The following is a 27,234-nucleotide window of genomic DNA, read 5'->3' as shown; positions in this document are numbered from 1 at the left end:
ATATCAGGGTCGCCAAAAGATTTTGAACATTTCAAAATCCAATGGCAACAAAAAAATGTTGCGACACTTGAAAAAACACCGCTCGTCAATATGTCATCACGCCACATCACGCCGCAAATTTTTCGGTGACCTGATACGTTAGTCAATGATGCCTGCAGTGGGACAGGCCCTTATGCCTCTCAACGCTGCAGCAATTGGTGAAGCAGCCTCTTTCAATGAGGCCCCCGAGCTGTGCAATACCCGACCCTGGGCTACGAGAGACGCCAACTCAGTTGACATTTTTAAATGGCAGCTAAAAACGTGTTTATTTAATCAACCTTTTAACTGACATTACTTCATTTATCTTTTTACACTCTCAATTTTATATTTTACTATACCAAGTGGGACCTGTTGGGTCCCTGTCACACGGGAGGCCTGGTCTCCCAACGCAACCCGTTCCCCAACGCAATATTCCACCACTCACCCATAGCCGACAACTGCGCAGGGGCTGATCATTTCGCCTTATGCACCCTCCCTCATTTTTAAACTTTAAAAAAATGCAATTGCACTTGCTCGGGCTAGCAGGACTCAGTGTACTGTGACTTAAAAAAAATGCATTTGCACTAGCTAGCTAGCAGGACTCAGTGTACTGTGATTTTTAAAAAAATGCATTTGCACTTGCTAGGGCAATCAGGACTCAGTGTACTTGGATAGCAACAATGTTGCGAGCAGGGCTACAATCCCATTGTGACGTCACAGCTGTAAGCACAGGGGAAAAGCAGTTGTTTTTTCCCCAAGTTTCTTCAGATTTTTGAACATCTTGATTAATAACTCGAGAATTAATGCATGAATTTTTCAGATAAGCTATTTTGGACTCCACGGGATAAATCTGTAACGGAAAAGGTAAAAATGTTCACCGTTAGCGCGTCGTTTTTTCGAGAAGTGATCACACACAAACAAATAAATAAACACATCCACATCCACATCCAAGATCAGTTTTATAGTTATATATGGATATTTATTATATAAATCTGTGCTATTAACTGCCTATGTCCTTACTGTTTTAAATTGTATTTTTGTTTGGACCTGCGTTCTTGTGGAAAGCACTTTGGCTTGCATTCAATTGTATGAAAAGTGTTATATAAATAAAGTTATTTATTATTATTATATGGGCCAAGCACAAGCAAGTAGGACTTGTGTAGATGGGGCATGTTGGCCGTGTTGGTCTCAAGGGCCTGTTTCTGCGCTGTGTGACTCGATTACTTTATTCCCAGCACCAGTGTATGTCTCCTGTTGCAAGGTTGTGGTCCCAGGGACTGGCTGCCCCTTGGCGCTGTTATTTCCCGCTGTCGGCAGGCATTTTCCGTGGCGTTTTCAAGACCGTGCGTTCCCGCACAAGACTCCAGCATCCTCGCTGTGGGAGCAGTTGATCTCGGCGACGGGGGCGTGCGGGCACTGCAGCAGGTTATCCTCGCCTCCCCGGCACCGCACGTCGTCCAGCAGCACCGGCCCACCGCCCGCGCCCAGCTCCGCCAGCCGGTAGGCGGCCAGGGCAGCCGGGAATCCCAGCTGCCGGCACACCACCCTGGCCGAGCGCAGGTCCCACAGGTCATCGCACACGGTGCCCCACACCCCTCCCACGTACACCTCCACCGTGCCCCGGTCCGGCCCGCTGTCCACGCCGGCCAGGCGCACCGCTCCGTCCACCGGGATCTCCGCCACCTCCACCGACCCCCGACCGCCATCACCATCCTGGCCCGCCTGCAACTTCTCCAGAGATCTCAGCAGCTCCACAAACCAGTCGGTGCTGTTCCCGGCTCCAGAGCCCTGCCTTCCTCTCCCTCTCGGCCGTCCCTGCTTCTTCCTCGGTCGCTTAGACAATCCTGGAGGGGGCAAAGGACAGGGTCAGTGACGGCAAGGAATGAGTGCAAGGCACCAAACACTCAGTCAGTCTGACGAAGGGTCCCGACCCGAAACCTCACCCCTCCCCTCTTCTCCAGAGGTGCGGCCTGGCCCGCTGAGTTACTCCAGTATTTTGTCTCTTTTGAGTTTCAATTTTAGAGATACGGCATGGAAACAGGCCCTTCGGCCCACTGGGACCGCGCCGACCAGCGATCACCCAGTACACTAGCACTATCCCACACACGAGGGACTGTTTACAGAAGCCAATTAACCTACAATCCACGTCTTTGGAGCGTGGGAGGAAACCGGAGCTCCCGGAGAAAACCCACGTGGTTTTTAGTTTAGCGATCCAGCTCAGAAACAGGCCCTTCGGCCCACCGGGTCCGCGCCGACCAGCGATCCCCGCACATCAATGCCATCCTATACACACTGGGGGCAATTTTTACATTTATCAAGTCAATTAAACCTACAAACCTGTACGTCTTTGGAGTGTGGGAGGAAACCGAAGATCTCAGAGAAAACCCATGCAGGTCACGGGGAAAACGTGCAGACTCCGTACAGACAGCGCCCGTAGTTGGAGTTTTTTGGTGTAAACCAGCATCTGCAGTTCCTTATTTATACGCCCAGTCAGTTAAGCTGGAAAGGGCGTAGAGAAGATTCTGAGGATGTTGCCAGGACTTGAGGGCCTGATCTACAGGGAGAGGTTGAGCAAACTGGGAGTTATCTTTGGAGCGCAGGAGGCTGAGGGGTGACCTTATTGAGGTGCACAAGATCATGAGAAGGCATGGATAAAGTGAACACTCACAGTCTTTCTCCCAGGGTAGAAGATTCTAAGACTGGAGCGCACAGGTTGAAAGTAAACGAGATGATATTTAACAAGAAACATAGAAAATAGGTGCAGAAGGAGGCCATTCGGCCCTTCGAGCCAGCACCACCATTCATTGTGATCATGGCTGATTGTCCCCAATCAATAACCCGTGCCTGCCTTCTCCCCATATCCCTTGACTCCACTAGCCCCTAGAGCTCTATCTAACTCTCTCTTAAATCCATCCAGTGACTTGGCCTCCACTGCCCTCTGTGGCAGGGAATTCCATACATTCACAACTCTCTGGGTGAAAACGTTTTTTCTCACCTCAGTCTTAAATGATCTCCCCTTTATTCTAAGACTGTGGCCCCTGGTTCTGGACTCGCCCAACATTGGGAAAATTTTTCCTGCACATAGCTTGTCCAGTCCTTTTATAATTTTATATGTTTCTATAAGATTTCCCCTCATCGTGTGAGATTTCCCCTCATCCTTCTAAACTCCAGTGAATACAAGCCTAGTCTTTTCAATCCTTCCTCATATGACAGTCCCGCCATCCCAGGGATCAATCTCGTGAACCTACTGTCTCAATCACAAGGATGTCCTTCCTCAAATTTGGAGACCAAACCTGTACACAAGAACCCAAAGGGCAACTTTTTCCACACAGAGGGTGGTGGGTATATAGAACAAGAGATAGTTGATGCAGGTAAGATAACAACATTTAGACTTTAGACTATAAAAAGACAGCGTGGACCAAACAATGAAGACCTAACTGGATTTATTCGGGGGCGTCAAACACAGGATAATAGAAGAACCCTCCACATTGTGGATAATGCTCAAAAAAAGGATACAAATATGGTACTGGTCAGTTTAGATGCAGAAAAAGCCTTTGATAGTGTTAGTTGGGTATTCTTATATGAAGTACTGAGGAGATTTGGTTTCAATGAAGATGCAATTCGGTGTATTAAAACAATATATCAGGAGCCTACAGCTAGGATTAAGGTAAATGGAAACATATCAAAAAGGATCCAGTTAGAGAGGGGCACAAGGCAAGGATGCTGTCTTTCTCCTACATTCTTCGTTTTGTATATCGAACCCTTAGCACAAGCAATAAGGCAGAGAGAAGACCTGCAGGGGGTCAAAATAGGGGGGAAAGAACATATAATTGGTCTTTTCGCTGATGATATCATTATTTTTCTTGAACGACCAGATATATGTCTCCCAGATCTAATGAACCTATTTGAAACATATGGATACTACTCAGGGTATAAATTGAATATAACAAAAACACAAATTCTTTCATTCAATTATTCTCCATCCTAACAAATCAGAGATGCATATAATCTGAAATGGAACTCTAAAACGATGCAGTATCTTGGTGTAACTATAACCAAAACACTTGTTTGAAACTAATTATAACAAAATTGAAGAAAACATCAAAAAGGATGTTGAGAGGTGGTCGACCCTTCCTCTAGACTTCAGTGCCAGAATACAAACGGTAAAAATGACTATCCTACCTAAACTACTATATTTATTCCAATCTCTCCAAATTAATGTTCCCCGAGATAAATTCATAGCCTGGGATAAAATGATCTCTAGATTCATTTGGAATAGCAAAAAAACAAGAATAAAATTAACAACACTTCAACTGCCGAAAAGCAAGGGTGGAATGGCTTTACCAAATCTGAAGAAATACTTTTATGCAACTCAACTCAGACCTCTGGCTTGTTGGTGTAGACCTGATTATGAATCTCGATGGAAAGAAATGGAAAGGGAGATACAGGGTTACCAGACCCAGATTTTGGTGGGAGACAAATATCTGAGAGGGGCTTTGAGACATGCTATGGATCCAATAGTAGCATTTACGTTAGAAATATGGAATGTTATAGTGGAAAAATACAAATTAAAAAGAGGGGTTCACGCATTGAAGTGGTTCGCATATGACTCAAAGTTTAAGCCAGGGGTGTATGATTCAAAATTCAAAGAATGGGCACAAAAAGGCATAACGGCAATTTATACAGTTTCAGAAAATGGCGAGTTTATGAGCTTCCAAGATTTAAAGTCAAAGTATGGTCTCGAAAACAAAGATTTTTTTAGATACTTGCAATTAAGAGACTACTTTATAAAAGAGATAAGGCCAGAACTAGATGAAACTTCAAATAATGTGATCAAGGTGATTGTGGATGCATACAAACAGAAGGGGTCTCGGGTCATCTCTGCTTTCTACCAAGCTCTGGTGGAAAGCGGGGGAGAATCAACGCTCTACATAAAAACAAAATGGGAAGCAGAATTAAAGATTCAAATAACAGAAGAAGAATGGTATCAAATGTGTGAAACACAATGTTCATCCACAAGCTCACTAGTATGGAGAGAATTTTGCTGGAAGAATCTATCTCGCTTTTTTATAACACCCAAAATAAAAAGCAGACAACTTGCTGTCCAACAACACTGTTGGAGGCTGTGTGGGAGTACGGAGGCAGACCACTCGCATATTTTCTGGAACTGTGTAAAGATAAGGCCATACTGGGAAAATGTTAATGCAGCTGTAAATAATATCTTGGGTTATAAAATCCCAAATACCTGCCCTGTGATGTATCTGGGGCGTATTAAAGATAGTGTAAAAATAGAAGATGCATATTTGATTAAAGTTTTGCTTGCAGCAAGTAAGAAGGCCATTACCAGGCAGTGGCTTAATGAAAAAAGTCCAAAACAGGAACAGTGGTTAGAAATTGTGCGAGACATCTTTAATATGGAGAAATTGACATATTCCTTGAGAGTCAAGGAGAATTCATTTGAGAAGATCTGGGAAAAATGGACTGTTTATTTGAGCCATGACACCAATTAGATAAATGCCGAGCTAGATATGGGAAGATTGCGTTATATAGAACTAGATGGTATGTTTGTATGAATGTTGAATTATCTCCAGATAACTAATCAATGTAATGGTTTTTCTTTTTTTAATTTGGTAAGTGAACCACACGGTCTTATTCCAATGTTTTAATTTATTTTCCCCCCATCTACTTATTTTTTTATTTTGATTGCTGTTTTTCTTACTTTGTTTTATTTATGGTGATGGTGTTGCACTGTTTTGAAAATATCTCTTAAAAATCAATAAAAATTTAAGTGAAAAAAAAGAAGAAAAAAAAAAAAAAAAGACAGCGTGGAAACAGGCCCATCGGCCCACGGAGTCTGCGCTGACCAGCCATCACCCCGCACACTAGCACTATCCCACACACTAGGGACAATTTTTACATTTACCAAGCTAATTAACCAACAAACCTGAATGCCTTTGGAGTGTGGAAGGAAACCGGAGCACCCGGAGAAAACCCACGAGGTCAGAGGGAGAATGTAAAACTCCGTACAGACAAGCACCCGTAGTCAGGATCGAACCCGGGTGTCTGGCGCTGTGAGGCAGCAACTCAACTGCTGCGCCACCGTGCTGCCCTAAAAGCCCCTTTTTCACACAAAGGGTGGTGGGTGTGTGCTGCCTGAGTACAGGCAGTTTAAAGGGCATTTGGACAGGTGCATGGATAGGATGTGGGTCAGATGGAGGCAGGTGGGACCAGTGTAGATGGGGCGTCTTGGTCAGCATGGATAAGTTGGGGCCTGTTTCTGTGCTGTGAGAGAGAGAGATAGCTACGGCATAAACTACAGCTCTGCCTTTAATACCATTACACCATCCAAACTCATCACCAAACTCACTGGACTTGGTGTCAGCTCTCATCTCTGTAACTGGATCCTCCACTTCCTGACCAACAGACCCCAATCAGTGAGGATAGGGGACAAATCATCCTCTACGATGATCCTCAACACCGGTGCTCCACAAGGCTGCGTTCTCAGCCCCCATCTTTACTCCTTGTACACCCACCACTGTGCAGCCACGTACTAATCTAATTCAATTTTAATAATTCCGCCGATGACACCACCATCGTGGGCCGGATAACAACTAATGAAGAGATGGAGTACGGGAAGGAGATCGAGAACCTCGTGTCCGCGTGTCGAGATCAACAACCTTTCTCTCAATGTCAGCAAGACAAAGGGGACAGTGATGGACTTCAGGAAGTGAAGTTGTCCACATTCCCCAGTTTGCATTGACGGTACCAAAGTAGAGAAGGTTGAAAACTAGGAGTCAATATAACCAACTACATCTCCTGGGCCACCCATATTGAAGCCACGACCAAGAAAGCACACCGACGCCTCTACTTCCTTAGAAGGTTTAGGAAGTTCTGCATGTCCCCAACAACTCTCACCAACTTCTACAGATGCGCCGTAGAGAGCATTTTATCGGGATGCATCACAGCCCGGTTTGGGAACAGCTCCATCCAAGACAGCAAGAAATTGCAGAGAATTGTGGATGTAGCCCAGACCATCACGCAACCCAACCTCCCTTCCATTGACTCCATCTACACCTCACGCTGCCTCGGCAAGGCCAGCAGCATAATCAAGGACCAGTCTCACCCCCGGTCACTCCCTCTTCTCCCCTCTCCCATCGGGCAAGTGGTACAGAAGTGTGAAAACGCACGCACAGCTCCACAATAATAAGAGGACTTACTTGGCCGAGGTGCAAAGTTGATGAGTTTGCTTTTCACTTTCACTGCCAGCGGCGCGTAGCGACATTTCCTGGGCGGGGCTCTCCTGGGAAATGGACACAACATGTGATTAGGCTTGAGGTGACCTCTTTCTCCCCCCCACACCCACCCATACTGTCCCTGCCCTGAGAGTGTACAGAGGGAGGTAGACACAAAAAGCTGGAGTAACTCCGCGGGACAGGCAGCATCTCTGGGGAGAAGGAATTGGTGACGTTTCGGGTCGAGACCCTTCTTCAGCGTAGTGGGTGCTTCGCTCTGTATCGATCCAACACAGAGAAAGTTGAGTGTTACAGAACATAGCACAGGTCAATAGACAATAGGAGTAGGCCATTCGGCCCTTCGAGCCAGCACCGCCATTCAATGTGATCATGGCTGATCATCCCCAATCAGTACCCCGTTCCTGCCTTCTCCTCATATCCCCTGACTCCGCTATCTTTAAGAGCCCTATCTAGCTCTCTCTTGAAAGTATCCAGAGAACCGGCCTCCACCGCCCTCTGAGGAAGAGATTTCCACAGGCTCACAACTCTCTGTGAGAAAAAGTGTTTCCTCGTCTCCATTCTAAATGGCTTACTCCTTATTCTTAAACTGTGGCCCCTGGTTCTGGACTCCCCCAACATCGGGAACATGTTTCCTGCCTCTAGCGTGTCCAAACCCTGAATAATCTTATATTTCAATAAGATATCCTCTCATCCTTCTAAAATCCAGAGTTTACAAGCCCAGCCACTCCATTCTATCAACATATGACAGTCGCTCCATTCTCTCAACATATGAAGTTATGAAGGCCAATATGCCATTAGCTTTCGTCACTACCTGCTGTACCTGCATGTTTACTTTGAGTGACTGATGCACAAGGACACCCAGGTCTTGGGAATCAAGAGCGAGAGGACAATGGTTTAAGGTGAGAGGGGAAAGATTTAATAGGAACCTGAGGGGAAACTCTTTCATCTAGAGGTTGGTGGGTGTATGGAACGAGCTGCCAGAGGAGGTAGTTGAGTCTGGGACTATCGCAACGTTTAAGAAACATTTAGACAGGTACATGGATAGGACAGGTTTGGAGGGATATGGAGCAAGCACAGGCAGGTGTGACTAACGTAGTTGGGACATGTTGGCCGGTGTGGGCGAGTTGGGCCGAAGGGCCTGTTTCTGTGCTGTGTGACTACGACTCTACAATTCCTCTCCAGAGACCTCCCCCTCCCCCTCCCCCTCCTCCAACCTCATCTGCACCTCTTCCAACCTCATCTATTGCATCCGCTGCTCTAGGTGTCAGCTGCTCTACATCGGTGAGACCAAGCGTAGGCTTGGCGATCGTTTCGCCCATGACCTCCGCTCAGTTCGCAATAACCAACCTGATCTCCCGGAGGCCCAGCACTTCAACTTCCCCTCCCATTCTGTATCCGACCTTTCTGTTCTGGGCCCCCTCCATGGCCAGAGTGAGCACCACCGTAAATTGGAGGAGCAGCACCTCATATTTCACTTGGGTAGTTTACACCCCAGTGGTATGAACATTCACTTCTCCAATTTCAGGTAGTCCTTGCTTTCTCCCTCTTTCCCCTCCCCTTCCCAGCTCTCCCTCAGCCCACTGGCTCCACCTCTTCCTTTCTTCATCCTGCGCCCCCCCCCCCCCATCAACCAGAAGAAGGGTCTCGACCCGAAACGTCACTTATTCCTTCGCTCCATAGATGCTGCTGCACCCGCTGAGTTTCTCCAGAGTTTCACCACCTCCAGATTCAGGGACAGTTTCTTCCCAGCTGTTATCAGGCAACTGAACCATCCCACCACAAACAGAGAGCAGTGCTGAACTACTATCTACCTCATTGGTGACCCTCGGACTATCCCTGAACAGACTTTACTGGCTTTACCTTGCAATAAACGTTAGGGTCAGGTTGGGGGGGGGGGGGGGGGGGGGCAGTCCCCCCCCCCCCACCATGGGTACCATGTAATCCCGTGCTACCTGCTCCATGGTCGGATAGTCGGCGACTAAACCGTCTCCCCCACCTGGGTTTGCCAGGTGAGGAGGGGGCTGTGGACCCCCAGCAGGACCAAAAACAAGTCCTGTCAATGGGCAGATGGGCTTCCAGCGAGCCGACGGCCATCCACACTTCAGTTGAAGTTGCGTTGTTTAAGAAGGAACTGCAGATGCTGGAAAAATCGAAGGTGGACAAAAATGCTGGAGAAACTCATCGGGTGAGGCAGCATCTATGGAGCGAAGGAAATAGGCTTCGCTCCATCGATGCTGCCTCACCCGCTGAGTTTCCCCAGCATTTTTGTCCACCTTCAGTAAAAGTTGCGATCACTGTCGTACATGGCATTGTAAGGAACGATGATAAAGCACACACACACACACACACACACACACACACCAAAATCCCGTACTTCCAGCGGCGGAAGTCCGCAGGAACTGGAGGACAGAGATGTGTGATGCGTCCGTCACCGTTACCGTCGGAAACCACCGCCACTGCGTCGTTAATGTTTTCAACGATGATGGATGAATTAAACGTTATTCCCTTATCCTGTATCTGTACACTGCGAATGGCTCGATTGTAATCATGTGTAGTCTTTCTGCTGACTGGATAGCACGCAACAAACGCGTTTCACTGTATACGTGACAATAATCTAAACTGAACCAAACTATTTACTTGTTTCTGTTACTGTGGCTTACCTTGAAGGATCGACTATTTTGTAAACTACTCCAGTTGGGGATGTGGATGTTGGTATCCGGGTGGATAGGAAGTATAATTCTCCTAGGGAAACAAGAAGAGACAGCTGTAAGGATTTTTATTGCAACTCAGAGCAATAAGTTTTTTACCTAAAAACCAGGCCTCTGTGATCAGGCTTCTGAACGGCCCATCCATAAGCTAGGGTACTGTCCGATTCACCTCTACCCCATTGCGGACATTGGACCTTGTTTTAGTCTTTAGTTTTAGTTTTAGAGATAACAGCACGGAAACAGGCCGATCGGCCCGCCAAGTCCGCATCGACCAGAGATCACCACCGTACACTAGCATCTTCCTACACGCCATTTACAATTTAACATTTTTACCGAAGCCAATTAACCCACAGACCTGTACGTCTTTGGAACGTGGGAGGAAACCGGAGCACCGGGGAAAAACCCACAGGGTCACAGGGAGATCGTGCAAACTCCGTACAGACAGCACCCGTAGTCAGGATGGAACCTGGGTCTCTGACGCTGTGAGGCAGCAACTCTACCGCTGCGCCACCGTGCCATTTTGTCTGTGGAACAGATGCGCTATAATGCTGAGAACTATATTCTGCACTCTGTATCTTCCCCTTTGCTCTACCTGTTGTACTTGAGTTTGACTTGTCTGATCTGAAGCTAGGCACAAAAAGCTGGAGCAACTCAGCGGGACTGGCAGCATCTCTGAAGAGAAGGAATGGGTGACGTTTCGGGTCGAGACCCTTCTTCGGTATCTGATCTGTTTGTGTGTAGAGGTACACTCTACACACTATGTTGTGTACACACAATGTTTCTTCATTGAACGAGACAGCCCCGGCACTCACGCGCATTCAGTTAATATTTAACTAAAAACCTTGGCCCTGTTCGTGAGCACACGAGCTATGGGCCTGTCCCACTTTCGCGACTTTTCAGCGGACTGCCAGCGGCTGTCAAGTTGCCGGCAGTCGCCTGAAAAACTGGCAACTGGAAAGGCCACTGTCAGAGTGGAAGACACACACGCACGCACGCACACACACACACACACACTCCTTCACCAGCCCGTTATGCAGGCGGGGGACAGGGCAAGCGGGGGGAGCGCTGTCTGAGTGAAATTCACACGGTGCAAAGCCAAGGTGATACAGACACACACCGCGATGAACAGGAAGGTTGGCGCTGTAATTAAGACGGCTAAAGCGCAGTGTACGCTAAGTCCTTTAAAAGAGGGGGGGAGAAGGAGTAGAGACAACTTTTAAGAATCCTTGGTTCTTAAAACTACTGCTTACCTTTTTTTCCCCAATGAAATTCACTGGTCAGCACCGGCTACAACCTACAAGAACCTCCGACCGCCTGGCAACCCACTAGGACCTCCTGGCGACCTACCTACGGCACGAGAATTCTCGCTACTCTCCGTGGCGGCTTCATTCCGGTCACAGCAAATTTTTTCGACATGTTGAAAAATTCACTGCGACCATAATGAGGCCGCGACTAGGTCCCAGAATGCGGGAACTCGTCGCGACCATGAAGGCGACTTCCCGGCAACCACCCGCGAACATGTGGCGACCGCATAGTCTCCTGCAGTCACCTAAGTGGGACAGGCCCATTTACCCCCAACTCCTTTGTTATCCAATCTCACCAACGGCCCGCCCCCTTTAGCGCGTGATTGGTCGGCCCAGAGTTCGAGCTCGACAATCGAAGCTTCGGGAGACTAAGTGGCTTGGCCACAAGGTGGCGCCACACCTAAACCTAACTCTCAACCGACGGATGTGGAGGCTTTGGAGAGGGTTCAGAAGAGGTTTACCAGAATGCTGCCTGGATTCGAGGGGATTCGCTACTGGGAGAGTTTAGGCAATCTTGGATTGTTTTCCCAGCAACATTGGAAGTTGAGGGATGGAAGTATATAAAATTACGAGAGGCATAGATAGGGTAGACAGCCAGAAAGGGAGTTACCTGCTTCATCCTCGCCGAAGGAAATGATGTAACGATGATACTGGTTGCAGAGACCGGGGAACAGGCAGGTCTGGCCCCTGCCCATGCAGATCTTGTGATCGTGCCAGGTGCCGCTTCTGGAATCTTCCGCCAATGCCATGAGGCGCCTGCAAGGGACAGGGACAGCAGATGGCAGGCAATGCCGGTGAGGGTTCACAGCCAACGGAAGCATGATTTAGAAGCCATTTAGAGGGACGAAGTAGGGACCTCGTTGAAAACTTACCGCGTATACCCACTGCTCAGTTTCAAGAAGAGTCTCGACCCGAAACGTCACCCATTCCTTCTCTCCAGAGATGCTGCCCATCCCGCTGAGTTATTCCAGCATTTTGTGTCTATCTTCGGTTTAAACCAGCATCTGAAGTCCTTTCCTACCCATTGTTCCGCCCGCTACATAAAAAATATTATTCCTCATACCCTTTTTGTTTCTTTTACTTGTGCAGTTTTGGTCCCCTAATTTGAGGACATTCTTGCTATTGAGGGAGTGCAGCGTAGGTTCACCAGGTTAATTCCCGGGATGGCGGGACTGTCATATGCTGAGAGAATGGAGCGGCTGGGCTTGTACACTCTGGTGTTTAGAAGGATGAGAGGGTATCTCATTGAAACATATAAGATTATTAAGGGCTTGGACACGCTAGAGGCAGGAAACATGTTCCCGATGTTGGGGGAGTCCAGAACCAGGGGCCACAGTTTAAGAATAAGGAGCAAGCCATTTAGAACGGAGATGAGGAAACACTTTTTCTCACAGAGAGTGGTGAGTCTGTGGAATTCTCTGCCTCAGAAGGTGGTGGAGGCCGGTTCTCTGGATGCTTTCAAGAGAGAGCTAGATAGGGCTCTTAAATATAATGGAGTCAGGGGATATGGGGAGAAGGCAGGAACGGGGTACTGATTGTGGATGATCAGCCATGATCACATTGAATGGCGGTGCTGGCTCGAAGGGCCGAATGGCCTACTCCTGCACCTATTGTCTAATGTTATTCACTGCTCTGTTCTCTGGTCAATGAGTACTTTCCTGGTAGGCCGTGGGCCGAGGTGCCTTTTCGGTCAAGTTCGTGACCCAAATAACGTAACCACCTGATGGAGCCGGCACTATGGGGGTGTTGAACTCATGGCATGGACTCAGTGGGCCGAAGGGCCTGTTCTTCCTTCTCCCCTCTCACATCAGGCAAGAGGTACAGAAGTTTGGTCCTGGGTCTGCGAGGCAGCAACTCTACCGCTGCGCCACTGTGACCAAAGATCCTATAGCGGTGCAAGATAGACCACTCCTGCTAAATGCAATGGGCTGACGTGTAATACGCAACGGAGCGGAACGTGGGCCTTTTTTTCATCCATTTCCGTAACCCGACCCGACTCGTAGTGTAATCAACGTTGCGGGGGAACAGTTTGTGTTAATACATTAAAATTCTGAAAATGAGGAGAAGGTTTTTACCAAATAACTTTTATTTTTACGAGGATGTTTCCGTAACCAGTTTCCGTCTCCGCACTAGTATCCTATGGGATCTTTGGTGCGGAGACGGAAGCCGGTTACGGAAATGGGGCCTTAAATTACCCGTGAATCTGCCCGTGACCGTACTACGTCTTTTTCGTCGAGTGATCTATCTTGCTCGCTATAGGATCTTTGACCGTGACCTCCCTAGTCGCCTGCGACTCACCCACTCATGAAGTCTCCGAATATGTAGAGTCCATTGAGATTGGGGGACTGGCAGCCTCTGTAAATGTAGCCCCCCGTCACCGACTTGCCCACACTGTGAGGATAGGCAAATATAGGCAGCACGTCATCTGTAAAAAACGGAAAGGGTGAGAGTCAGAGAGTCTGGTGAAGAGTGTTTTATTGTCATGTGTCCCAGATAGAACAATGAAATACTAAAGGGCCTGTCCCACTCACGCCATTTTTTTCGGCGACTTGCCAGCACCCGTCATAGTTCGCGGCAGGTGGCCGAAAATGTTCAACATGTTGAAAATCCAGCGGCGACCAGAAAAAAGTTTGGCTCTTTGGGTGACTACTCACGACCATACTGACATGTGTGACGTCTGTTTGGTGGTGAGTAGTCGCCCAAAGAGTCGTACCTTTATCTGGTCGCCGCTGGATTTTCAACATGTTGAACATTTTCGGCCACCTGCCGCGAGTATGACGGGTGCCGGCAAGTCGCCCAAAAAAATCGCATAAGTGGGGCATGCCCTTCACTTGCAGCCTGGCACAACAGAATCTGTAAACATAGTACACTGGAAAGAAATATAATAAACGAGAAAAACAAAATACAGTGTGTGTGTGTGGTCATAGAACAGAATTGATGGGCTGAATGGCTTCTTGCTCCTACCTTCCATGTTTCCAACTCATTCGAGTCGTCCAGCCCCGTACAGTAACGACATGTACCAACGCATCCATGCCGATCAAGATGCCCCATTTACACTAGTCCCATTTGCCTGCGTTTGGCCCATATCCCCCTAAACCATTCCTATCCATGTACCTGTCCAAGTGCCTGTTAAATGTTACCTGCCTCAACTACTTCCTCTGGCAGCTCGTTCCATACACCCACCACCCTCTGAGTGAAAAAGTTGCTCCTCAGATTCCTATTAAATCTTTCCCCTCCCACATTAAACCCATGTCCCTTGGTACTTGATTCCCCGACTCGAGGTGAAACATGGACAATGTGGGCTAAAGGGCCTGTTTCTGGATTCTATGTTCTATTAATAACCACAGCCTAATAGCCCAGGAAAGAGAGAGCTAGATAGGGCTCTAAAAGATAGCAGAGTCAGGGGATATGAGGAGAAGGCAGGAACAGGGTACTGATTGTGGATGATCAGCCATGATTACATTGAATGGCGGTGCTGGCTCGAGGGGCCGAATGGCCTACTCCTGCACCTATTGTCTATTGTCTGCTGAAAGTGTGGCAAGGTGGCGCAGCGGTAGAGTTGCTGCCTCACAGTGCCAGAGACCCGGGTTTGATCCTGACTACGGGTGCTGTCTGTACGGAGTTTGCACGTTCTCCCTGTAACCTGCGTGGGTTTTCTCCGGGTGCTCCAATTTCCTTCCACACTCCAAAGACGTGCAGATTTGTAGGTTAATTGGCTTCTGTAAATTGTAAATTGTTCCCAGTTTGAAGAATGGTGCTAGTGTCCGGAGTGATCGCTGGTCAGCGCTAAACAACATCAGAAAATACTGTGGGGGGGGGGGGGGGGGGGGGGGGGGGTCGAGTGAAGATTGGCTGCTGATTCCAATTCGATCAGACGTTAGGGTCTCAATTTAATTTAGTTTAGAGATACAGCGCGGAAACAGGCCCTTTGGCCCACCGAGTCCACGCCGACCAGCGATTCCCCACACTAGTTTAGACAATAGACAATAGGTGCAGGAGTAGGCCATTCGGCCCTTCGTGCCAGCACCGCCATTCAATGTGATCATGTCTGATCATCCCCAATCAGTACCCCGTTACTGCCTTCTCCCCAGACCCCCTGACTCCACAGCTTAGGTGATTAAAAAAAAAAGTCTTACTTAAGGAAGAGTTGGCGCAGAGTTTTTTATCGTAGCAAGAAAAGCCTTCCTTGGCCTTCCAGCCGTAGTTGCGGCCTTTCTCGATGATGTCCACCTCCTCGTACTTGTTCTGGCCGACGTCGCCGCAGAAGATTCTCCCCTTGCCTTCTTTGGTCAGAGGGTCCCCCCGGTCCACGGAACACCGCCACATGTTCCGCACCCCGTAGGCGTAGACCTCCGGGCGGGCGCCGGGGTCCCGGGCAAAGGGGTTGTCCACCGGGATGCGGTAAAGCGGCCCGCGGTGGTTGTGGTTGACGTCAACACGGAGAACCTTCCCCAGCAGGGCCGACCTGCAGCGAGAGAGCGGAGAGGCAGAGAGACAAGACACACATCAACCCTTCAGCTCAGTTCATGCGGAGGAAGGAACTGCAGGTGCTGGTTTAATCCGAAGATAGACACAAAAAAACTCAATGGGACAGGCAGCATCTCCGGAGAGAAGGAATGACAATAGACAATAGACACTAGGTGCAGGAGTAGGCCATTTGGTCCTTCGAGCCAGCACCGCCATTCAATGTGATCATGGATGATCATCCCCAATCAGTACCCCGTTCCTGCCTTCTCCCCATATCCCCTGACTCCGCTATTTTTAAGAGCCCTATCTAGCTCTCTCCTGAAAGCGTCCAGAGAACCTGCCTCCACCGCCCTCTGAGGCAGAGAATTCCACAGACACAACTCTCTGTGAGAAAAGGTGTTTCCCCGTCTCCGTTCTAATTGGCTTATTCCTGATTCTTAAACTGTGGCCCCTGGTTCTGGACTCCCCCAACATCAGGAACATGTTTCCTGTATCTAGTGTGTCCAAGCCATTAACAATCTTATATGTTTCAATGAGATAACCTCTCATCCTTCTAAACTCCAGAGTGTACAAGCCCAGCTGCTCCATTCTCTCAGCATATGACAGTCCCGCCATCCCGGGAATTAACCTTGTAAACCTACGCTGCACTCCCTCAATAGCAAGAATTGAGGGGAGGCCTGATTGAAGGATATACAATTATTAGAGGCACAGATAGGGTAGACAGAACCTTTTTCCCAGGGTGGAAGTGTCAGGCAGTGAAGAAAGCGAATGGCAGGTTGGCCTTCATAACAAGAGGAGTTGAGTATAGGAGCAAAGAGGTCCTTCTGCAGCTGTACAGGGCCCTAGTGAGACCACACCTAGAGTATTGTGTGCAGTTTTGGTCTCCAAATTTGAGGAAGGACATTCTTGCTATTGAGGGAGTGCAGCATAGGTTCACCAGGTTAATTCCCGGGATGGCGACTGTCATATGTTGAGAGAATGGAGTAGCTGGGCTTGTACACTCTGGAATTTAGAAGGATGAGAGGTAATCTTATTGAAACATATAAGATTATTAAGGGATTGGACACGCTAGACCAGGAAACATGTTCCCGATGTTGGGGGAGTCCAGAACCAGGGGCTACAGTTTAAGAATGAGGGGTCGGCCATGTAGAACGGAGATGAGGAAAAACTTTTTTCACCCAAAGAGATGTGAGTCTGTGGAATTCTCTGCATCAGAAGGCGGTGGAGGTCAATTCTCTGGATGCTTTCATACAGTTAGATAGGACATGGGGAGAAGGCAGGAACAGGGTACTGATTGGGGATAATCAGCCATGATGACATTGAATGGCGGTACTGGCTCGAAGGTGAAACATGGACAATGTGGGCCAAAGGGCCTGTTTCTGGGCTGTACAGTTCTATGTTCTATTAATATCCACAGCCTAATAGCCCAGGAAAGAGAGAGCTAAATAGGGCTCTTAAAGATAGCGGAGTCAGGGGATATGGAGAGAAGGAAGGAACGGGGTACTGATTGGGGATGATCACAGTGAATGACGGTGCTGGCTCGAAGGGCCAAATGGCCTCCTCCTGCACATATTGTCTATTGTCTATTGTCTAAAGACTAGAGAGCACACCCTTAAAGTGAGAGGCGCACTTAATCGCAGAATAATATAGTCTCAAAAATCATTTTGGGAAAAAAAACGACAACTGGTGAAACTAAGGAATGTTTTTTTTTAAATTTGCATTACTTATTTTGTGAGTTCCCGTATTTGCCGAAAGGATCGCCGGCCATCCCGCCGTCTCCGGTGAAGATGTAGAGGAAGCCGTCGTCCCCAAACAGGAGCTGCCCGCCATTGTGGTTCGATGCTGGTTCATCCACTTCCAGTATAATCCTAGAGAAAGTAGACCCCGAGATAAACGTCTTAGAAACATAGACAATATGTGCAGGAGGAGGCCATTTGGCCCTTTGAGCCAGCACCGTCATTCACTGTGATCATCCCCAATCAGTACCCCATTCAATGTGATCATGGCTGATCGTCCCCAATCAATAACCCGTGCTTGCCTTCTCCCCATATCCTCCGACTCCTCCATCCCCAAGAGTTCTATCTAACTCTGTCTTAAATCCATCCAGTGATTTGGCCTCCACTGCCCTCTGTGGCAGGGAATTCCTCAAATTCACAACTCTCTGGGTGAAAACGTTTTTTCTCACCTCAGTCTTAAATGGCCTCCCCTTTATTCTAAGACTGTGGCCCCCTGTCTTGCCCCAGTCATTCCCTCTTCTCCCGTCTCCATAACCATAACCCTAACCTTAACCTTAACCCTAACCCTATCTCTAACCATAATGCAAGATAAACGTCTCACCCCAGTCACTCACTCTTCTCCCCTCTCCCTAACCCTAACGCCCCTGTCCCACTTAGGAAACCTGAACGGAAACCTCTGGAGACTTTGCGCCCCACCCAAGGTTTCCGTGCGGTTCCCGGAGGTTGCAGGTAGTGGAAGCAGGTAGGAAGACTGACAAAAACCTCCGGGAACTGCACGGAAACCTTGGGTGGGGCGCAAAGTCTCCAGAGGTTTCCGTTCAGGTTTCCTAAGTGGGACAGGGGTATAACTCTCCACAATCAGTACTCCGTTCCTGCCTTCTCCCCCATATCCCATTCCACACCAGTCAGCGGAAAGACTATACGTGAGTACACTCGAGCCGCCCACCGTGTACAGATACAGGATGAAGGGAAGCAGCATCTGCAGTTGCTTGTGCGCGGAACCACTGACCTCTCGGAGCGATGGTCCAACACGTTCATGTCGTCGGAGGAGACGGTGAACTCGCTGATTCGGATCTTCTCCTCGAGGCGCAGCTCCACGGAGTAGTAGACATAGACCTTGCCCGTGTGCCTGTAGCCGGGGTGGAAGGCCAGCCCCAGGAATCCTCGCTCGTCCCCCTCCCAGGGTGAGGTGAGGACGGCCTGCGAGATGTTGAGGAAGGGTTTGTCCAGCCGGGCCCTGGTGTGGAGGTAGACCCACACCAAGCCCAGCTGCTCGGCGACGAAGAAGCGGTGAGTGCCGTCTCCGGCGTGGACCATGGCCACCGGGTTGCGCAGACCGTTGGCCACCTCCTCCAGACACAGCTGGAGGCAGCCGTCGGTGTCCTCGCTGACCGCCCCCAGGTTGCGGGTCAGGTTGCTGTTCGTCAGCAGGTGCGGGAAGCAGTAGTCCAGGTCCTGGAGCCTCACGGCCTGGCAGAACTTCCTCCTGTTGGGCACCAGGTCCAGCAGAGGGCCACCTTCCACCAAGGGGGGCAGAACGGGCCGGCACTTGGTCCACAGCTCGCTGCAGTATTCCCTGCACAGTCCCGGCAGCTGCCTGATGGGCGTCGAAGGGTCTTCTGCATCGTACAGGTGGGCCGCGTAGGGCGAGCACTCCTACAAAGGGGACACACACCGCGGTCAGACCAGGGGGGCAATGCCGACCATCGTTAATTGTGTCACACCGTCAAGCAGTGGTACAGCACGGAGGGGGCAGGTCCGAGCGAGTGGGGCTGTGGTGTTCGGCGTCCACAGTGAATTACGGAGGTGGTGAAGTCTGTTCCAAGCTGGTTCTCCATGCCTCAACTAACTACTTCTTCTGGAAGCTTATTCCATATCACCACCACCCACCGAGTGAAAAGGTTCCCATTAAATCTATCCCCTCTCACCCTAAACCTACACCCTCTGGTTCTTGATTCCCCTACTCTGGGTAAAAGACTTTACAGTCAAAAAGGCACAACAGATGATGTACTTAGAAACATAGAAAATAGGTGCAGGAGTAGGCCATTCGGCCCTTCGAGCCTGCACCGCCATTCAATATGATCATGGCTGATCATCCAACTCAGTATCCTGTACCTGCCTTCTCTCCATACCCCCTGATCCCTTTAGCCACAAGGGCCACATCTAACTCCCTCTTAAATATAGCCAATGAACTGGCCTCAACTACCTTCTGCGGGAGAGAATTCCAGAGATTCACCACTCTCTGTGTGAAAAAAGTTTTCCTCATCTCGGTCCTAAAAGATTTCCCCCTTATCCTTAAACTGTGACCCCTTGTTCTGGACTTCCCCAACATCGGGAACAATCTTCCTGCATCTAGCCTGTCCAACCCTTAAGAATTTTGTAAGTTTCTATAAGATCCCCCCTCAATCTTCTAAATTCTAGCGAGTACAAACCGCGTCTATCCAGTCTTTCTTCATATGAAAGTCCTGACATCCCAGGAATCAGTCTGGTGAACCTTCTCTGTACTCCCTCGATGGCAAGAATGTCTTTCCTCAGATTAGGAGACCAAAACTGTACGCAATACTCCAGGTGTGGTCTCACCAAGACCCTGTACAACTGCAGTAGAACCTCCCTGCTCCTATACTCAAATCCTTTTGCTATGAATGCTAACATACCATTCGCCTTCTTCACTGCCTGCTGCACCTGCATGCCTACTTTTAATGATTGGTGTACCATGACACCCAGGTCTCGTTGCATCTCCCCCTTTCCTAATCGGCCACCATTCAGATAATAGTCTACTTTCCTGTTTTTGCCACCAAAGTGGAAACCTCACATTTATCCACATTATACTGCATCTGCCATGCATTTGCCCACTCACCCAGCCTATCCAAGTCACCTTGCAGCCTCCTAGCATCCTCCTCACAGCTAACACTGCCCCCCAGCTTCGTGTCATCCGCAAACTTGGAGATGTTGCATTCAATTCCCTCGTCCAAATCATTAATATATATCGTAAATAGCTGGGGTCCCAGAACTGAGCCTTGCGGTACCCCACTAGTCACTGCCTGCCATTGTGAAAAGGACCCGTTTACTCATACTCTTTGCTTCCTGTCTGCCAGCCAGTTCTCTATCCACATCAATACTGAACCCCCAATACCGTGTGCTTTAAGTTTGTATACTAATCTCTTATGTGGGACCTTGTCGAAAGCCTTCTGAAAGTCCAGATATAACACATCCACTGGTTCTCCCTTATCCACTCTACTAGTTACATCCTCGAAAAATTCTATAAGATTCGTCAGACATGATTTACCCTTCATAAATCCATGCTGACTTTGTCCAATGATTTCACCACTTTCCAAATGTGCTGCTATCCCATCTTTAATAACTGATTCTAGCAGTTTCCCCACTACCGACGTTAGACTAACTGGTCTGTAATTCCCCGTTTTCTCTCTCCCTCCCTTTTTAAAAAGTGGTGTTACATTAGCTACCCTCCAATTCCTCAGGAACTACTCCAGAATCTAAAGAGTTTTGAAAAATTATCACTAATGCATCCACTATTTCTGGGGCTACTTCCTTAAGTACTCTGGGATGCAGCCTATCTGGCCCTGGGGATTTATCGGCCTTTAATCCATTCAATTTACCTAACACCACTTCCCGGCTAACCTGGATTTCACTCAGTTCCCCCATCTCATTTGACCCCTGGTCCCCTGCTATTTCCGGCAGATTATTTATGTCTTCCATAGTGAAGACAGAACCAAAGTAGTTATTCAATTGGTCTGCCGTGTCCTTGTTCCCCATGATCAATTCACTCGTTTCTGACTGCAAGGGACCTACATTTGTTTTAACTAATCTTTTTCTCTTCACATATCTATAAAAGCTTTTGCAGTCAGTTTTTATGTTCCCTGCCAGTTTTCTTTCATAATCTATTTTCCATTTCCTAATTAAGCCCTTTGTCCTCCTCTGCTGGTCTCTGAATTTCTTCCAGTCCTCTGGTAGGCTGCTTTTTCTGGCTAATTTGTATGCTTCATCTTTTGTTTTGATACTATCCCTGATTTCCCTTGTTATCCATGGATGCACTACCTTCCCTGATTTATTTTTTTGCCAAACTGGGATGAACAATTGTTGTAGTTCATCCATGCAGTCTTTAAATGCCTTCCATTGCATATCCACCATAAACCCTTTCAGAATCAATTGCCAGTCTATCTTGGCCAATTCACGTCTCATACCCTCAAAGTCACCTTTCTTTAAGTTCAGGACCCTTGTTTCTGAATTAACGATGTCACTCTCCATCCTAATGAAGAACTCAACCATATTATGGTCACTCTTGCCCAAGGGGCCACGCACAACAAGACTGCTAACTAACCCTTCCTCATTCCTTCCTTCAAGGAACCCTTCCACTTCCTGTGGCAGCTGAGGAAGCACAATCTGCCAGAGGCAATGATGGTCCAATTCTACACGGCCATCGTAGAATCTGTCCTCACCTTCTCCATCATGGTCTGGTTTGGCTCAGCCACCAAGCACGACACCTGGAGGCTGCAGCGAATCATCCGATCAGCAGAGAAGGTTATTGGCTGCAACCTTCCCTCCATTGATGAACTGTACACTGCAAGGGCCAGGAAGCGAGCGGGCAAGATCATCTCTGACCCATCTCACCCTGGCCCCAAACTCTTTGAATCACTTCCCTCTGGAAGGCGACTCCGGATTGTCAAAGCTGCCACAGCCAGACATAAAAACAGTTTTTATCCACGAGTAGTTGCTCTACTCAACAGCCAAAAATCTGTAGCCTCCCTTTGATCTGGTATTTTGTTGGTTCACATGCTTGATCAATGGTGTTTTCTCATTAATGTTTTATTATTATTAATGTTTAGTGTTTTCTGAGTAATTCGTAACTGTCACTGTATGTCATGTTGTTATTTGTGGGCAGAGCACCAAGGCAAATTCCTTGTATGTGAATACTTGGCCAATAAACGTACTTACTTTCTTATTCACCCTATCTGCCCCTCTCATGATCTTATACACATCCTCCTGCGCTGGAAGGAATGCAGTCCCATGCTGCTCAATCTCACCCTATAGCTCAGGCCCTCAGGTCCTGGCAACATGCTCCTAACATAACACACCATAACAATTGGGTGGCACGGTGGCTCAGCGGTGGGGTTGCTGCCTTACAGCGCCAGAGACCTACGTTCAATCCTGACTACGGCCCACGAGAGTCAAGAGCCTTTTATTGTCATGTGTCCCAGGATTAAATTCTTCCATGGCTGATCTATCTCTCCCTCTCAACCCCATTCTCCTGCCTTCTCCCCATAACCCCTGACACCCGTACTAATCAAGAATCAGTCAATCTCTGCCATAGAAATATCTATTGCCTTGGCCTCCGTCACAGTCTATGGCCCTAAAATGTCAGAATAAGGGGTATGCCATTTAGAACAGTGATGAGGAAAAAACTTTTTCACCCAGAGAGTTGTGAGTCTGTGGAATTCTCTGCCACAGAAGGCAGTGGAGGCCACTTCTCTGGAGGCTTTCAAGAGAGACTTATAGCCCTGTCCCACCGTGCGAGTTCATTCCAAGAGCTCTCCCGTGTTTAAAAAAAAATCAAACTCGTGGTAAGCACGGAGAATGAACGTAGCGGGTACGTCGGAGCTCGGGGACGTCTCTTAGCGGCTCGTAACGCTAACGGCAGGTACTCGAGAAGACTCGCTAACGGCAGGTAAGCACGGGAAGACTCGTGAAGATTTTTCAACACGATGAAAAATGTCCACGAGAGCCCCGAGTACGGAGGAGCGGCCATTACCGTAAATCTCCGAGTTCGAATCAGGGCAAACTCGGGAGAACTCTTGGAATGAACTCGTACCATGGGACAGGGCTTTTAGATAGAGCCCTCAAAGATAGCGGAGTCAGGGGATACGGGGAGAAGGCAGGAGCGGGGTACTGATTGGGGATGATCAGCCATCATCACATTGAATGGCGGTGCTGGCTCGAAGGGCCGAATGGCCTACTCCTGCACCTATTGTGGAAGTCTGTCGAATTCTCTGTCACAGAGGGCGGTGGAGGCAGGTTCTCTGGATGCTTTCAAGAGAGAGCTAGATAGGGCTCTTAAAAATAGCGGAGTCAGGGGATTTGGGGAGAAGGCAGGAACGGGGTACTGATTGGGGATGATCAGCCATGATCACATTGAATGGCGGTGCTGGCTCGAAGGGCCGAATGGCCTACCCCCGCACCTATTGTCTATTGTCTGTGATAGTGCATTCTTCTTCTTCTTCTTCTTGCGAATGGCGTGCACAGCCTAAAGTTGTAAGACAACTTGTTCTGTTTGAACTTCTGTTTGTGCATGCCAGGTTGATTGCATTCGTCGAAACAGGGTGGGCCACGTGAAGGTGGCAATATAATAATGTCACTTACCCCACACAAGATGTCCTGCACAAAGACCGCGCAGGTGTGGTACAGGGAGTAGTCAACGTTGTCCATCACCCTGTAGAAGCGACTCCTGATCTCAGCATCTTTGGCCGACTCGCAGCAGCCCAGGCTGGCGTAGCGGGTGCAGAAGGCCAGGCCATGGGGAGGCCGGAAGGGAGGTTTGAAGTCCAGGCACTGGGGGTGGCCACTGACCAGAGGGAGGACGCAGGGGAGGAGAATACAAAATGGCCACGTCCTGCTACCCCCCCGGCCAGAACCACTGCCGCCTGTCCCGGCCTCCCTCATCTCCAGCGACCGAGCGAGAACGAGGCCCAGAGCTGCGGGACAGTCAGTCCGAGTCCGAGTCCCGGCCCGAAACGTCACCCATCCCTTCTCTCCGGAGATACTGCCTGTCCCGCTGAGTCACTCCAGCTTTCTGTGTCTACCTTCAAAGAAAGTGGCTGACCGCAAATTACAGCAAGGGAAAACAAACGGGAGGCCCTGTCAACTCCCTCGGACTGTGAACTTTGCCCAGGGACCTGCTTCTCACAGTCACGTTCCATGTCGTCATCTTGGCCAATCTTTAAACTGCTTTATCTGTGACCCAATGCAAACAGAGCCCAGCACAACAGTAAACGTGTTAAAATATAACTATCTTTCATTGGAGAGCTGTACCCTGCGTGTGTGAATCCACCTCCTCTGGCAGCTCGTTCCATATACAAGTCAAGTCAAGAGGACTGTCATATGCAGAGAGAATGGAACGGCTGGGCTTGTACACTCTGGAGTTTAGAAGGATGAGAGGATATCTTATTGAAACATATAAGATTGTTAAGGGCTTGGACACGCTAGAGGCAGAAAACATGTTCCCGATGTTGGGGGAGTCCAGAACCAGGGGCCGCAGTTTAAGAATAAGGGGTAAGCCATTTAGAACGGAGATGAAGAAACACTTTTTCTCACAGAGAGCTGTGAGTCTGTGGAATTCTCTGCCTCAGAGGGCGGTGGAGGCCAGTTCTCTGGATACTTCCAAGAGAGAGTTAGATAGGGCTCTTAAAGATAGCGGAGTCAGGGGATATGGGGAGAAGGCAGGAACGGGGTACTGATTGGGGATGATCAGCCATGATCACATTGAATGGCGATGCTGGCTCGAAGGGCCGTATGGCCTACTCCTGCACCTATTGTCTATTGGCACAGAGTATAAGAATGAGTTGGGACATGCAGGAAGGAGCTGCAGATGGTGTTTTATGCCGAAGGTAGACACAAATTGCTGGAGTAGCCTACAGTCTGAAGAAGGGTCTCGACCCGAAACGTCACCCATTCCTTCTCTCCAGAGATGCTGCCTGACCCGCTGAGTTCCTCCAGCATGCTGTGTCTATTATAAAAGGTGGGACGTTCTGTTGTAAGTTTATCAAACTCTCTTCAGTCGGCTCTTGGAATATTGTGTGCAGTTCTGTGTGGCCAAGAAGTCATGAGGATGTTTCCAGGACTCGAGGAGCCTGAGTTATCGGGCGAGGCTGGGCAGGCTAAGAGTTTATTCCTCGGATTGCAGGAGGATGAGGGGTGTTCAACATACAAATGCACTTTCTTGCTGTAAACATGGAGTATGTGACCAAACGAGCAATATTCCTGTTATCTACTGAAACGTACGTTATTAAGGGCGTGTCCCACTTGGGAGTCATTTGCGAGTCATTTACGCTACATCATTTACGTGACACGCAGGTGATGCGCACATGGCATGCATTACGCGCGCATGGCGCGTGGTGAGGCGTGGTGGCGTAGGCAGTGACGCGCAGTCGCGCGCAGCGCCCCAGGATTTTGGGATTCACAAATTCTTCACGGGCCACCTGCGTGACGCGCAAATGACGCCCACGTGGGACAGGCCCTTTAATTGTAACGCTGCATAATAAACGGATGAAATTAAATATGTAATTTCTATAGGTTGTAGGTTAGTGGGTAAGGATCGTGTTAATGCATGTAACCCATTTGTCACAAAGTGGGGGTGAGCACTATATTGGACTAATCCCCTCAAATATATGTTAAATTAAAAACTAAACTATGTACAGTATTCATGTCGAAAGCTCGCACTTCTGCACCAGTGTAGGTATGTGTACACTACATTTTATTACACTAATATGGAATGAAAAGTATGGAAAAATATCTTGGCATGTGTTCATTGATATTTTATTCACAGTATTAGGATTTCATAGAGGGAGGGAGAGAGTGAGAGAGATTGGAAGAAAGAAAGAAAAAAAAGGTTGCTCAACGAATAATTAGAGGAAATCACAAGAAAGAAACTGGAGAAATATATATGTGTGTGTTAAATATTTATAACATATATCACACACACACACACACACACACACACACACACACACACACACACACACACATATATATATAATGAATATATATGTGTTTATATCTATATTACTAAATCTCTGATCTTGACCGCTTTCGGCCCACTGTGCTGCGATTTTCGACAGAACGCCGCCACCTACGGCTGTCATTTTTGGCCACCTCGCTCAGAGCCCCCCTCCACCTTACGGGTGCAGAGGATTTTTCGAATTGATGACAAATCAGAGAGATATTAATGTTTTTTAAAAATTCACCATTCTCTCTGCTGCCTCTGCTGGAGGGAGGGGGACGGACTATAAAACCAGGAAGTGGTGTACCTCACTCAGTCTCTGCAAGATGGATGAAGCCAAGGGTCACGTCTCTCTGAGCTCTGAATAACACTGAACAAATGTCTACACAACTGTGAGTACCCTTAATGTGGTTTGAAATTGATAATATGGTTTGTTTGGAGTAAAAAGGCACTGCCTGCAAATGGTTGTTTGGGTGCTTTAGCTTGAAGTTGAAATGCACTACTTACTGCAAATGGTGGCTTGGGTGCTTTGACTTTAAGTTGAAGGGCACTACTTACTGCAAATGGTGGCTTGGGAGCTTTGGCTTGAAGTTGAAAGATATTACTTACTGCAAATGGGGGGGGGTAATTTGCTTCAAGTTGAAAGGCACTACTTACTGCACATGGTGGCTTGGGTGCTTTGGCTTGAAGTTGAAAGGCACTACTTACTGCAAATGGTGGCTTGGGTGCTTTGGCTTGAAGTTGAAAGGCACTACTTACTGCAAATGGTGGCTTGGGTGCTTTGGCTTGAAGTTGAAATGCACTATTTACTGCAAATGGTGGCTTGGGAGCTTTGGTTTAAAGTTGAAAGGCACTACTTACTGCAAACGGTGGCTTGGGAGCTTTGAAGTTTAAAAAAAAAATCACCATTCTCTCTGCTGCCCCTGCTGGAGGGAGGGGGAGGGACTATAAAACCAGGAAGTGGTGTGCCTCACTCAGTCTCTGCAAGATGGATGAAGCCAAGGGTCACGTCTCTCT

The 27,234-nt window shown here is 48.4% G+C and overlaps 1 protein-coding gene across 1 annotated transcript; it reads right to left on the bottom strand.

Moving 5' to 3' along the window:
* Positions 1 to 973: 973 nt before the first annotated feature.
* On the bottom strand, positions 974 to 24,375 carry LOC116977162 (HHIP-like protein 1). Its single transcript, XM_033027523.1, has 9 exons — positions 23,862 to 24,375; positions 18,496 to 19,142; positions 17,475 to 17,618; positions 15,420 to 15,748; positions 13,582 to 13,708; positions 11,894 to 12,039; positions 9,932 to 10,013; positions 7,236 to 7,318; positions 974 to 1,862 (listed from the first exon to the last, which is right to left on the bottom strand). Exons 1-9 carry the CDS (start codon positions 24,159 to 24,161, stop codon positions 1,354 to 1,356), a joined length of 2,367 nt encoding a protein of 788 aa, XP_032883414.1. The 5' UTR covers positions 24,162 to 24,375; the 3' UTR covers positions 974 to 1,353.
* Positions 24,376 to 27,234: the final 2,859 nt, after the last annotated feature.

Source organism: Amblyraja radiata, chromosome 9 (genome assembly GCF_010909765.2).
Source record: "Amblyraja radiata isolate CabotCenter1 chromosome 9, sAmbRad1.1.pri, whole genome shotgun sequence".
Taxonomy (NCBI): Eukaryota; Metazoa; Chordata; class Chondrichthyes; order Rajiformes; family Rajidae; genus Amblyraja; species Amblyraja radiata.
This window is presented reverse-complemented; position numbering and strand designations above follow the sequence as displayed.